At 36.5% G+C, this 15,338-nt stretch overlaps 1 protein-coding gene across 1 annotated transcript in view; it reads right to left on the reverse strand.

The window, feature by feature from the left end:
• Positions 1 to 943: 943 nt before the first annotated feature.
• The window catches only part of nalf1a (NALCN channel auxiliary factor 1a), a 62,335-nt gene continuing 47,940 nt past the window's right edge, over positions 944 to 15,338 (reverse strand). The window contains exons 2-3 of the mRNA XM_051120331.1: positions 6,695 to 6,866; positions 944 to 2,592 (exon numbers count right to left, since the gene is read on the reverse strand). Coding sequence (XP_050976288.1) covers positions 2,312 to 2,592; positions 6,695 to 6,866 — 453 coding nt within the window. The 3' untranslated portion in view covers positions 944 to 2,311. The remainder of the gene's footprint in view (positions 2,593 to 6,694; positions 6,867 to 15,338) is intronic.

The raw sequence follows: 15,338 nt of genomic DNA on the forward strand, positions 1-15,338 counted from the left end.
TGTAAGACTTTGGCATGCTGTTCTTTGTATGTTTCATATATAGGCTATCTATTACACTGGGTGAAGGCATAATGTTTCCACTGAATGATCATTACAGTTTAACGAAATCATCTGGGAAAATTGACATCTTTTAAGTTAGCATTGTACATCATTTGATAGTGAAAACAGTGAAATTAAGACAGTGAAAACACAATAATGTGGAATAGACACAGGTTCTCAGAAACAACTTAGTAACACTGACAGAGAATTTTTAGAGTAAAACCAAGAACATTTAATCACTTGCACAGTTAAATTTACTCTAAAGCAGAGACGTGCAGAAGCCTTTTGTGGACAATGGCAAGACATTTGTGACTTCAGAGATTCTGCCATTTTTATTTTCCTGTTTTGTGAGGTGTGTTCTATTATTATGTATTAACATTAACTAATTAATCTAATTTATTTTATTACAGTTTAGGAAAAAATATAGGTAATAATTTAAAAATAGTTTTCCAAAAGAGGCATTTACTGGTGGTTTCCCCTAAGAATTGTCCAAATTTGAGCGCTTGGGCCAATGTCACCAGTCACTCTGTGCATCTCTGCTCTGAAGTAATTCTAATTTAACTTTACAAGAATTCATTTAACGCTAGTGAATTTACTCTGTAAACACACAAGAAAATAATGACCGAAGGAATGTGTTGGATGCACAGGTGTATACGAGGATAGTCAGAAAATAAGATCCTGACAAAGGCAAAACAGCACATAATCCCTATTAGCCATTACACTCAAACACTGAAGACAACAACCACACAGAAGGAGAAATGTAGAGTAAGCCCTTAACTCCTTCTCCACACACTACTATTTGCTAAGCCCTTTACACAATAGATAGTTATTTTGACAGGGAAATGATGGTAAAATTACAGTGTAATTGTGTATGGTTATGATGGAACAGCACATTCTGTTCAGCTATTTCAATTCCATTCGCACATGAACTATAGTAGTTAACCTTAGTTAAATCAGCTTCACACACAAGCATGTTAAATGAACGCATTCAAATGATGCCATGCAATGATAAAGATATAAACACCGGTGCTGCTAAGAATTATGTAAGGACCACATACTGAAAAATGATGCTTTCACAGAACATCTAAGATGCAATTAATGCAGAAAGGCTGAAGGGTTTAGCACATTATTAAATGAATAAAGTGCATAATAAAATAGTGTCATGTATGAACTTATCATCCTCCTCCTTTACAGTTGTGTGCCAAAGCCCTGTTAATGGGAATATTCTGACCTGCTGTAGACTATATTAGTATTAAAATGAGTACCAAAAAAATCTCTACACTCTCAGAAAAAAAGGTACAAAAGGTACTGTCACTGAGACCGTATTACCAACCATATTAGTACCTTAAAGGTACATATTATGTACTTTTTTTTCCTGAGAGTGTACATCAGTAGTAAGTCATGTACATGAAATAGAGATGAAGAGCTTAGAATAAACACAACTATCAGTAGTTGAGACAAACTGCAGCAAACTCCACGAAGCACCAAGATTTGTCACAGTTAGGGGAATAATTATCAGTTTCTAAAATAATGTGAGGTGGTTATATTTGTTTCTTAGAAGGTGTAGAAGAAAAATATTTACTAATTAGAAAGGATGCCAATTGCTGCTTTAATTTTGAGGCTTTGAGTACATCTAATTTAAAAACAGTCCTTTTTATTATTTTATTCCATTCAGGATGAAAATCAAATGTATGCATTTGAAAGAGAGACATGTGAATCTTCTACCTGTAGCCTGTCCGTATGGTGCTGATGACTGTGATGTGACACTCACTCTCAAGATACACAAAATACTGGCACGCAACATATAAGGAGAGAATTTGACAGGACCATGGACACCCGAGTCACTTTCCTGGTTGCTCTGAAACCACTGAACAGAAGTCAAAACCATCTTGAAGTGAAAATAACAGCTGGAACTAAAAGGGAAAAGTTAGATAATCTCCTAGTGCAAAGTGAAATGACATTTTGTGTGTGTGTGTGTGTGTGTGACACAATGTGTGTTCCAGAAGAGAGTGAGAAGTCTCTGTGGGGGCATGTTCTGACTCTTCATATTATGCTTATCTTTTGTCCTGTGTCCTGTTCGCTGTTTTCCCCAAACCCCACAAGGTGCTGATGACAAGTGTGGTTAAGTGTTCTCTGGTTGAGACTGTTAGACTCATATAGAGCCGGTACACTCGACTTCTCTCTGAGTGAGGGGCTTCTTACTGACAAGCCCGAAGCGAGATGTGTTGGAGCATGCGGATACGCTAGAGTTGTCCAGCCCAGCTTCCTCCAATCACTCTTCTCTGGGGGCGTTGTCATCCAGTGGAAAGATGGCGGTCAGGCAGGTCGAGTTCTGATTGGCCGTCATGGTAGCCACAGTGTGGAGAAGAACTAGGACCAGCAAGCAAAGTTTCAGCCGGCCCTGTCCGAGCCGTGGAGCCCCCGAGGAGGTCACGGATGTGTGCTGGCAGGAAGGGTGAGTTCTTTTTAAAGTGCCGCGGGAGCGGATGTTGGACTTCTGGTCCCACCGCACATCACAGCACTCTGGCTCCTGGTTGATGTCTGGTTTGAACCCTGGGGTATATGCAAAAACACACATCCATGTTTTATTTGGAAAACTCTCACACATTATATGACACACCAGTATGCCTGTCTGTATGTGTTCAAGAAAAGAGTCCCAGGGTTGAGATTTCTTTAAAGTTATGGACATTTGTTCAGAGTTATCTGATCTTTAATACCATAGCACAAAAATGTTATATATACATTATACATATTTATATACATATATATAAGTTTTTTTTTTAAAATGTTACTATTAACTAGTTTCAAGAAGTTCAGAGAACATTCAAAAGTAATGTTCTCATAATTCATGGTGTAGGGTATCAGAGCGAATCAGACAAATTGAAGATTCGATCAAAACATTTGGTTGAAACCAAAGAGCCAAATTCCACAAAGGGGCCAGGACCATGTCATAAATCTGTCCAGGATACCCTGGTGCCAGCCAGCCTGAAGTAAGCCTAACCAACCAACTTTCACAGCTTTGAACAACTTGCAACATTAAAGCAAAAGAACACAATTATTGATAATCCCAACTCAGAAAGGAGATTGTCAATATTGGGGCAAGAAACCCAAGATTAATGGTCAAAGATGCACATCAGGACCATCACATGAGGAAACTTTGTTGGGTGGTGCTCCCCCACCCAAGACAAGAACCAGACAGAGTTCCTTCTAAATTCCTTTGTTCCTTGGAACATGCCCTTAGTTCACCAAATGACAGAGAGACTGTCCCTTTTACCTATATATGCTCCAAAATGATGCTCAAAAGGACTTATGAATGAACATCCGACCATTGCATAACTTCCTACTATGTATGTTACCCACATGTTTATCTATTATGTTCTAATCACTCGTTGTGTATGTCCTTTTAATAACTATTGAATAGCTTAAGGGTTTATATTCATGTTTGGTATGTACGAGATTGAAAATTCATGCTTTGAACGTTTCCACCGATCAATTCATTGTCAAATGCGTTGTATTCATGTTATAGGAATCATGGCCAAATTATACTCTGCAAGAGCGGGAAAATTCTGACCATGTGACTGATAAGATAACATGCTGATTTATGTTTTGGGAGGAGAAACATAGCAATATCCCGAGTTAAGACAACATCTAATTGGTCAAGACACCATTTTGGGATGTGTCCAAAGCTGAGTTTAAAACCACAGGACACCATAAAATTTTGCTTTTAGTTTGTGCCTTGTGCCATCGCTCCTAGCCATGCTCTTAGCCATCATTTTTGCCGAAAACATGAGGAGATCGTCACATATCTTTCTTTTACTTTAATCTTTTTTCTTTCCGTTGAGAGTTTCGTGTTCTAAATTAAGTTTTGCCACTAAGCCGCGTCTCAGACTTCGTGCCTGCCTCAAAACTTCAACCAGCGTACACGACTCCATCCTCCAGCCAACGCCCAAGACATCACTTCCAACGACCACGGACTTCCAACCAATCAGCAACCTTGGGGAACCCCTTCCTGCAACGACGTCATCAAAGGAAACCCCTTAACGCAAAGGCAACGCAAGTACAACCTTCAGATTCTAGCTGAACTGGTGCATTTAATATAAAGTTTAATAACCTCATTGAGAAACTCAGCGCGAGGGTTAATTAAATGATTGATGGTTGTTCAGGTCTAAGCAATTGCATATACTTATGCTATAAACTTGGGATTTCACAATTTCACTCTTCTAAACTCATTCTTTCCTCGTCTCTCTCTCTTTCCGCAACTTGTATGAATGTGTGAATGCTCGTCTATGTGTTAGATTAGTGTATGTCTTAGGTTTTTCCAATAAATTCTTATTCATATTGAAAAGAGAAGTATCTTGTGTTTTGTGCTTATAAATTAATGTCTTAAACTGCCGACCTTGTTACCGTGCTAAAATATAGTGTTTTCACTATAGTTTGGATAGTAGTATCCATTACAGAATTGATGTTATACAGCTCGCTCAATGAATCGCTGGCCGATTCATTGATCCGCTGTAAAACGGAGATTCTGTTCAATCTTAAATGATTCCCTTTGAGCTAAATTGACTTCTGTAGATCCCCTACAATGGTGTACATGCTTTGAAAAGATGTTTCATCATGAATTAAAGAAAAGTATAAAGCTGCAGTGTTAAAAACAAAGATGCTTCTGTGCTCATTAATTGCTTCCCATGGCACTGACATTCCTGTGACACTGTATGCAGATTAAAGTTGAATATAAACAGAAATAAATGGTCAGCTCATAAGTAATTAGGAGAGATGAAAGAAGTTCCAAATGACAAATTTTAAGGCCAAGATGCTTACACTTGAGAAAAAGATTAAAATGTAATGCTAGTTTAGTACATCAAATATTTATTTGCTTTTGCCTTTTGTTTAACCTCAAAAATTAACCTCAAAAATACTGTCACCGATAATATTTCTGGCTTCTACAGTATATGATGAATAGCTTTTTCTTATTTAAAAACCATGTGTTGCTTATAAGGCCATATATAATTTTACATAGGCCCACACTGTAAAATCCAATAGTGTACCTTACTTAGATATAATTAGCTATCTTTACTTAGTTGTTATACTTACTAGGTGTTATTAAGTTACAGCTAGGTAAATAAAACAATTTACTTACTGCTACTTAAAATATTCAAGTAGCCACAAAAGAACTATGACATGAATACACCAGTGAGAGGCAGCAGTGTGCTAATGTGTTACTAATGTGCAACAAAATCACAGAAGAAGAAGGAAGAAAGGTTAGAGCATGTGCAAAAGTGATAATGTTTTGAATTTGTGCTGAAACTGGGAAAAGAACCAGAGACTGTTTGCATTTTTACCACTGGACAAAGACTGATTACATCTATACAAGAATAATAAGGTAAATTATCAAAAAATAATTGTGTGTGAATGTATCCTTCTGTCTGCTGGTAAGTTTAACTGTCTTAGGCCTACTTCGTGCCTGGGATGCAGCGACATGACAAAAGACAAGTGATTTTGTTTACACTAGCTTTTTTACTGTCACAAATGTAAAACTTTGTAGCTAGTTTTCTCAACGTTGCCCCAAGTTGATGCAGCCAATGCATACTGATTTTATGAAATTTTTCAATTTACAATTTTATTATCAATATATATATTTTTAATATGTCACAGTTATAGACAATGCATGATTACACCTTTGTGGTTTAGCTAAAGGAGCTCTTTGTCTCGCAGTAATTGTTATTTCTTTGCTGTGTTGGAACACTTACTACAGTAATACTGAGAAAATGCTGCTTTCATCTGACTTGATTTTATGACTGTGGCCCCAAATAGATATATGACAAATATGTCCATAAACGTATTGCACATACGTAAAAACAATATTTGTTTTGGCTAGACAACGTATGTGAATATATAAAATTGTTTTCTAATTGCTTTCACATATGTTTTTCATACTTCAAATGACATATTTCACACATGGAAGTTTAAAATATGTACATACAATATATTACATTTGTTTCAAAGGGAAAAAAGCAGTGCATGTGTTGCTTATTTTCTTGTGCTACATTTAAATGACTACTAAACTATTGTTCAAAGGGTTTTATTTTGTTTTGTTTTGAGCAGAGGTCTGACAGTTTTAGCAATTGTCCAATAGATGTCACTAAAAAGCTGTATGATAATCCAAATAGTTTCATTTCAGTATTTCCAATGCATTTATTTTGAAGAAGTGCTGAAATTGTATAGAGAAATTAACAAGCTCTGCTCTATGGTACACTAACATGATTTTTAAATTATTAAAATTATTTAAATCAAATTAGTTTGCCTGCTGAGCTTGCTGCTTTGGATTTTTTTTTTTTATGTGCTTTATGTGTTACTTTATTGTTACTAATTTATTGTAATGATTAAATGCTGATGCTTTTTGACTATTCTGACAATTCTTTGTCATGTTAGTAACACTAGAATTCGGCTTGACACAAAACATGGAGTTATCAACAATTAAATGTTGATTAACATATAGTGCATAATGCAATGATACAAATCCTATATATATATATATATATAGAGAGAGAGAGAGAGAGAGAGAGAGAGAGAGAGAGAGAGAGAGAGAGAGAGAAAGAATACATATATGGAGTATATACAGAGTATATACAGAGTTTTCAAATACTTGTATACCAACCTGCACATATAAAACTGGGAGTACCACCATGTATAAGGTCATCATTGTCAGGCAGTATGAACGGACACCTCTGCTGGACCTCAAGGCAGTACTGCTCACAGGGAATCTTATGACTGCAGCCTGACTGAGGACTCTGGAAATACTGAGCGCAGAGCCAGGGTTTGTAGACAGTCTGCAGAGAGAGCAAGAAAGAAACAAATAAACAAAGAGAGTGAATGAATGCAAACCATTCAGTTGGTTGGATTTCACACATTTTTATGTTGGAAAAGCTCTACATTTGCAATCCCAGAGTTTTTTACCATACTCTTATCAGAGTTAGACACAATTGCTTATATGATGAACAGATTTAACTTAGGCTTCACATTTTAGCAATCATCTACACACATGCGTAAAGCACATCTAATATGGTAAACAGAAGCTCAGACGTAAATGGAAACTCAATTTGCTCATTAATCATACATGTCTACTTCTCTCATGAAGTCACCAGGGAGAACTAGGGCAAATGTCAAGATTTTTAATGAATATCAACCTAAATGTTAGTCTGCTCCTCATACAAAGCTGTCATGTGACTTCAAAAGACTTAAAATAGATGTAAAATACAGTTCAGCTTGATTTTCAATGCTATGGTTCCTTTTGAAACGTAAAAATCTCAGTCCCCATTGAAAAGAGCAATAAACTCTTGAGTTACTGACTACTGTCACTGCAGTGCAATAAGTGTCACTTTTTATTTCATATACCATGCAGTGACTAATTATAGCAAATAATTTACACCAATATCCCTGTCAATCATTTGTGCAGTACTCAAAGTGACCAGCAGATGGGAGAGTTGCTCAGCTCTCCACATCAGACCTGTTTGCTAGATTCATTTATCTGTCTCACAACAGCTCAGTTGCCTGGGCTGCCTCAGTGACATACACAGAGGCCCAACCAGGTCACACAGACCTCATAAAAACACTGCTGCTTTATGATGTACCTTTGATCATCTAACCCAATATGCCTACTGCAACATCACTGTGACAAAATGATAGTATCACACTATATATGAAGTGAGTTAGCAGCAGAGGAGCACAGTGGGCAGTGCAAGGGGTGGGCTAGAGGACTCCACGGCGCTATAAGAATAGACTTTGCTCATTTATTTTGCCCTACATAGCACACAGCACAGCCTGCTGTTGAGGAAAGGGAAGATGCCAGAGCATCTACGAGTGTGTGTGTGCGTGTGTTGAAAAAGAGAACAGGAGGCATAGAAAACCAGGTCGTCATTAGCACTGTCTGGCTGTCAGAGAATCCAGTACTGCAGTCTGATTTGTGAAGGCTGGTTTCTAAGAGGATTCTCTCTTCCTCTCCCTCTCTCTTCTTAAAACCTCTTTATGAACAAGACATCTGTAACGGAATAACAGGAAATGACACACCATTGAGGGCTGCTGACCCCCATCTCACCCATTGCATGCCAGATGGAAGTGAACAACAAATGTTTGGTTTACTGTAAATCTAGAGCTGTCACATCATAAATTTGCACTGTATGTGTTTAGGAAGAAAGCTTCCTGTGACATCAGCGTAACTCAACATATGAGCCAAAGGAAAAAAAAAAACATTAAAAAGGTTAAACTTTCTGTCATCATAAAAAAAGTTCATGAAAAAAATATTCCTACAAGCCTTCTGAAGACATGCAATAGCTTTTTGTAAGAGACAGACAAACTTTAAGTCATTGTTCAAGTCCTACAGTCAATTGAGCTACTGTAGAACCACAAATCATTGAGTCAGAGAGATGAACTCAAGATGAACTCTGATTCATGAACAAATTGTTTAGACTGGTTTTAAAGGGATAGATCACCCAAACCTATTTATCTTTAAAACTCAAGGACTGCCCACTAATAGTCGACTAACCATTAGTCAATGAAAAGAGGCTTGGTCAACCAAAAATTTAGAGAAAAAAAAAAAAAAAAAAATCCACAGGAAGTGGCGAAGTCTTGCAGTCCATGATGGACAGATCGTTAATGGCTGGTCTATGTGGTAATACAGTACGTTTGGCAAGACATCCAAATGCTTGCCTATCATTCATCAACATCAAATATGACTTACCATCTAGAATATGTAAGTAGTAGCAACTTTACATGGCCGCTCAATCTAATGTTACCCCAAAAAATGTGCGCTATTCAAGTGTATGGAGTGTGGAAGCTGAATAGTAGCACGCTCACTGCATGACAGATGGAGGCATCGGTGTGGTCACTTACTCTTAAAATACTCCGTCACAGATAGGACTAATACATCTGTTGAATCTTTAAAAACTCTGTGTAGTTGTGTGCACTCACAATAACAACAAAACTTTGCGCTTTTTTAAAATAATGAAAGCAAACAAGATGTGCTTTCTGCTGTCTCTGTGAACGTGAGTGCAAAACTTCATGCCGTACAGAAATAAAATTATATTTAAAGAGAGTGAAATGTCTACTTTTAAATGAACCAATTCAAATAGACAACAAATATTCTCAGGTTATGTAATCTGTATGAAACTTGCATACAGGTGCATCCACTACTGCAGAGATGACAAATCAGTGTCGCCGACCTCATTTCTTAAGCCCAAAACAAAGAGGCACTAGTTTAACGATTAATTATTAAAATGTTAATGCAGCCTCCTTACTGTTTTCCCTGACACATTCATAATCATTACTTCTGCTGTTGTGCTGTGACAAGCTGTATGTGTGCACTTGAGCACTTATTATATGTAGGCAATGAAAGACTCATTATTATGATTTAAATGGTTTATCAATAAACGTGTGATTAGTCATCTAATGCTTAAAATAAACGACTACTAGTTGGCCAGAAATACCTTTAGTCGAGGGCAGCTCTAGAAACCTATGAGATTTCTGTCCCTAGTCCATTCCACAAAAACCTTCAAGCATCAAAACATAAGAGCATCTTAAAATAATTAATATGAATCAAGCTGTTTAATAAGTCTTCTGAAGAGACCCTGAATAATTAGAGCTGAATAATGACACTGTTGGCTTTTGCTTGTAGCTGAATTGAACACTTTTCATAATTTATGAACTTTGAAGCTGAACTCATGTCATAATGGATTAAATTTACAAAGTTTCTGAACTGATCTGAATCAACACTGATCTGAATTGAGCTGAATAACGACACTTTTGTCTTCTGTAGAGCTGCTTTACATCTGAAACTGAATTCATAATTGATTAATTCTGCAACATTAACACTGTTATATTCCTGTTTATTAATGAGAAGCTTGTTGTATAAAGCGATACATAAATGTGAGTTTACTTGACTTGATCAAATCGTTTTATATCATGAACAAGTTTAAGACTTATTTGCATATTGACAATGATCAACACACATACACAGACCTCATTAAATTAGTAAAAAGAAGATAAAACCATAATGCAAGCTTAATTTGTTCATGAATCAGTTCCGTTCACACAGCTCTACTTTTTTAATGAATTCACCAGAGAGAACTACTGCAAATGTCAAAACTGTCAGTCAGAGTCAGCACCAGCCCATACAAACTGGGGGAGGGGGTGCATTTACGGTTGTAGAGGGGGTGTCCCAGTAGAAATCGTGTTCTGGCCAAAGGGGTGATGGGGCGGGGGTTGTGGGGTATCACTTGGTTGAAAGTGCGTTCGGTGGGCGGGGAGCTGAGGGGACACAGTGACTGACATTTGTCAGCATTTTTTTTTTTTTTTGGCAGTCAGGGCGGCTGGGGCGTGTTTGTTATTGTCTGTGAGACTGCAAGAGTGACATGCCACACCCATTGGTCTGTAAAAGCATGATGGCGGAGCGCAGTAATTAAATATGCCACTTTACCCTACTGCACTGAAAAATGCAACAATTTCATTCTTTAAATTAAAAACATCAACCCAGCTTTTCTGCAACCGTGAAAGTTCTAGGGCTATGAAAAATTTGTGAATCCTCCCACATCACACACAATGGTAAGACAAGGTCAAAAGGTTAAAGCTTACAGTACCTTCGGGCACCAGGATGGTAAAGAGCGCTATGAGTATCCATCGCAATGCCTCAAGGGATTTCTTATGACCATATGGCCATGAGCCAAGGTTAAGGGTTATTCAGTCGTTATCAGGAAAGGCATGGTCGTGCAAGTGAACAACATCAGTCAAGGATTAGAAAAGAAAAATGAACGCCATGAAAAAGGAAGTTGTTGTTTTTTTCATCAAGGAATTGTGGCTCTGTTTAGTTTAACAAGAATGGTGGAATTGCATATTTGAATCATATAAAAGAGACATAGAAAATAGGTAACACTGTGTACAGATTAGCAGCACGCTACCTATACAATACCTGGTGTATTGTATATGTTTCTTTTAAATAGGATGACATTGACCTTGTAGACATGGTTACACCAGTATTTGTCAACTTGCAATTATTACACATTGACTAACAGTTAATTCAATATGCAAACAAAATTTGATGTCTAATGCTATTTAGAATTGTGTATTAGCGGTCAAAACTGCATTCAATATTTTAATCAAATTATACAGTTTTCAAAAAGATCTCCAAAAATTCTCCTACAGTGGAAGAACATTTCCTAATCCATTTCCTTCAGAAACATGAAGAGATAAAAAAAGAGCAAATGCTGTTTACAAAGCGTGAAAATGCAATCAGATGTCAGTCGATAGAAAGACAGTATCCAAAATAAGCCCTTGCTCTTTTTTACAGCAAACCCAAACAGAGAACTTTCTTTAAATTAGTCATTTTTATACATTTTTATATCCAGACAAATGAGGATGTCCCCAACAGGAGGTTTTCAGGTTTGTACTTGTTTTGAGTACAAATTTGAGTACAAATTTGTCCTTAAAATGCAGGCGCACACACACATGCACAAACACTCTTTACACCAGAAAATAACACTTTACAAAAATGTTTCAGTTATCTAAATCCCTTCATTTAGTAACGTGATGTGTGTGTGTGTGTGTTGTGCAAGCGTACATGTGGGTCTGTCTCTGCACACTCACATGTCCAATCAAACTTCATTAACCATGAGTTTCTCATTAATGATTCAAATCTAATTAAAGTGCTTCCGAGGATCATTATAATGCATCAATGGTAACTAATTACATGAAAAAAAGACTTGCCACATTATTACAGAACACGATTAGATTAAGAAACCTGGAGTTTGTGCAATACTGGGTGTGATTCTGAACCAATGAGTGTGTAAGTTAACATCCAGAAATGGTCATGTATGTCAAATCAGCAGCAGTTGAGCTTAAAGGTCATGTTAAAGTAGGTTTTCCTATTCCAGTTGTGCACATGTAACATAAAATTCAGAGTAAGGCTACAAAAATAACAAAATCAGTTAATTATTATTTTGGTTAATCAGATTTTCCATATCTTGACCAGTGCTGTCTTTTCATTTGAGTGATGGCAGCTACTGTGCTTAAAACAAGAGAGGCAGGGAATTTAGTAAAAAAAAAAAAAAAAAAAAAAAAAAAGTACCATCTGCCCTGCCTTTGATATTGTATATTAATATTGTATTGATACTGTAAAGATTCTTTAGTCGTCTAAAACCTTTTTGATGACGTGATGTTGATCCTGTCATACCAGCAACCAGTCACTGCTTTGCCAGCCGGCTTTGAGTATCGATACATCTGCCTTTTCCAATGAGAGTTCACAGTAATCTCGGACAACATAATCTTGATGCTTTAATCAAATTCGCAAATGCATTTGAAGGGCCAAATTAGCCAGTGATGAATTATGATTAGAAGATCTAACATTTGTCACATCATCTCAGATGTATTATTGTGAGGTACAAAGAATGGGGCCCCTGGTACTTAGGACACAGCGCTGCATATTTTGTATGTTTTCCTTATTTAATACACCTGATTCAAATCAAAGCAGAGAGTGACACTGAACTGAGTTCGTCAGATAAGACAGACAAATTGTCTTGTGCTGTACAGTGCTGTGGCTCCTCTGGTGATACGTGCAATACACAGTGAGCAAAAAAGTTATAAATGTAAACATTATAATATAAAGTTTACATGCTTTGTCAAGGTTTGTAGTTTGTTTTGTCCTGGAAAAAAAATATATTTTGTATTAAGATGTCAGCATACAATATTTATATTCAATAATGTATAAACCTAACTATATAATAAAACTGCATTAAAAATACATGATTGCACATTATATATCATTTACAGAGATTGCAGATTTACAACCCCTAGCAGGCAACATAAAGGTCACAACTGGGAGGAGAAACTCCACAGAAAAATACAGTTCAAACTATTCATTACCTACATATGTCACAATTAATAAAAGATAAACACTAGAGGTGACAAATAAATTTAGTTTTCACAAAAATATATACAGATTTATTTCTTACTGTTAAATGGAAAAAGAATTGTAAAAAAATGTGACTAGTCTCATGATTCTACCAGTCTTTATAAAGCAAAATTAAACATGAGTTTCAATAAACCAATATTAAGAGATAGATTAAAAAGTTCACCCAAAAACAAAAATTCTGTCATTAATTACTCACCCTCATGTCATTCCAAACCTGTAAGACCTTTGTTCATCTTCTGAAAACAAATTAAGATATTTCTAATGAAATCCGAGAGCTTTCTGACCCTTTCTGATCTTAATTTGTGTTCCGAAGGCTTCAGAGCGTCAGTGACCTAATTTTCATTTTTGGGTGAACTATCCCTTTCAAATCAGTAAAAAGTGTCTTTTTTAATTTAGTTATTTTATTTTGCTTTTTTGTTTTCTCCCAATTGTTTCCATAGTAGCCCTAAGGAGGCTCTCAGATCCCCACATCGAAAACCCCTGCCTGCTCTATAAAATATTTGAAATTGATGACAGCATTATTTAATCACTTGTTTGCTGTTAAAGGAATAGTTCCCCCCAAAATAAAAACATCTGTTGTCAGTGCTGTGCAGTTTTACACAATACACATCCCTGCAAGGACACATTATTAAAATCAAAGTAGTTGTACTGCTGGAAAACCTCTTGAACAACACCAGCACTGTCACCAGCACTTGAAAATACAGACAGGTGACCAAATAAGAGAAACACACATCTTAGGGTGGGTGTCTTTGTCAACCCAGGCTCATGAAAATACGTGCCTCTATATACATTTCTGCAATACGGTAATTATGTACCTTACTGCACATTTCACAGCAGTTTCAAAGTGAAATGTTCAAAGAGTGGCGCTAAAACACACGTTTAATACGTGACTGTGGCACGTTTTTACTACGTTGGTACAGGCACGTATTGCTGCATTTTTATTACACTGCTTGAGGTACGTATTGCAGCTGTTCAAAATTTAAATATCCGGGGAGTGTTGCTAAAGGTCAGTGCTCTATCGTGCTGGAAAAATACCCTATACCAAGCCCAACCCTTAACCTACCTAGTATTAACAAATGCAAAAGTGTAATAAAAACAAATGTGTTGATGCTGCTGTGCTATTTTAACTTTCTTATGCAGATTTGAGCTGTTTTGTCAAACTGCAGCTTCACAGTGTTAGCACTGGAATTCTTCACCTCAGAACAAACCTACTGAATTAGAAAACTCATGCATATGAAGCTGTATATGTGACAACAACATCCAGAAGTATAGGTTTAAGTATGGGTTTTCAACTGGAAACCACAGTTATTTTTTCAGTTTTGCTGAAATTTATATAAAGGCACATATTTCCAATAAGCCTAGGTCTTTGCGCTGCCAGAACAACTTCACTGTGCCTTGGCCTTGATTCTTATAGGTCTCTGGCACTCAGCTGTTTTACCATGCACGACACAAAGACCTGACTAATCACTAATTCATTGGCAAAATATTGATTATAATCCATATGCTATCAAAACACTGCTGTGTGTTTTGGCAATCCTGATTAGTCCAACATAGCAACATAGGCTCACCCTGATGCAAATTTGTGATTATCTGTTTATTAGCTGAGTCTTGAGAAAAAGATGCGCACTTAATAGTAATAAATGACCACTTGTAGTATACTTAAATCTTTTATACTGAAAAAAGTATATATTTTTAATATATTTCTGTCATGACAACTGGTTCAGCATGGCAATATACATGCAAGGTTAATGCATTTGGTATTCACGGAATAGATCTGCTGCTGCTGCTGCTGCAGCAAAGCAAGTACCGAGACTTGCTACTGTCAATACATCCACAGACATGCTGCTGTGAGCATATAAGAACTACTGCTGCTGAACATATAACACATAAAATAACCTCCATATATAACATAACATCGCCTTGTAGCAGGTGGAGCTGGGGAAGGTGAAGGGTTTCTAAAGTGCGCTGCAACTGCTACAGCAAGCACTAGCCAAGTATTTGAATGTTGAGCAGCAGCATTCACTGTAAAATATAAAAAACACAATTTGTTGAGTCAGCTTAAAATAATTTGTTACCCTGCTGCCTTAAAATTTTAAGTTCAGTCAACTAAAATAAGTTTAGTCAACTTGAAATGTTAAGTTGTACTAAGTAACAACTTTGATATTTTTGTTTGCTAAACTTAACAGATGGGTAAGTAACCCAGCTGCCTTAAAATTTTAAGTTGATTCAACTCAAATATCTAAGTTGTCACTTACTATAATTTAACATATCAAGTCAATTAAACTTTTTTTTTTGAGTTGACTGAACTTAAAATTTTAAGGCAGCCAGGTTATAAATTATTTTA

The sequence above is a fragment of the Labeo rohita genome, chromosome 1, assembly GCF_022985175.1.
Source record: "Labeo rohita strain BAU-BD-2019 chromosome 1, IGBB_LRoh.1.0, whole genome shotgun sequence".
In the NCBI taxonomy this organism is placed as follows: domain Eukaryota; kingdom Metazoa; phylum Chordata; class Actinopteri; order Cypriniformes; family Cyprinidae; genus Labeo; species Labeo rohita.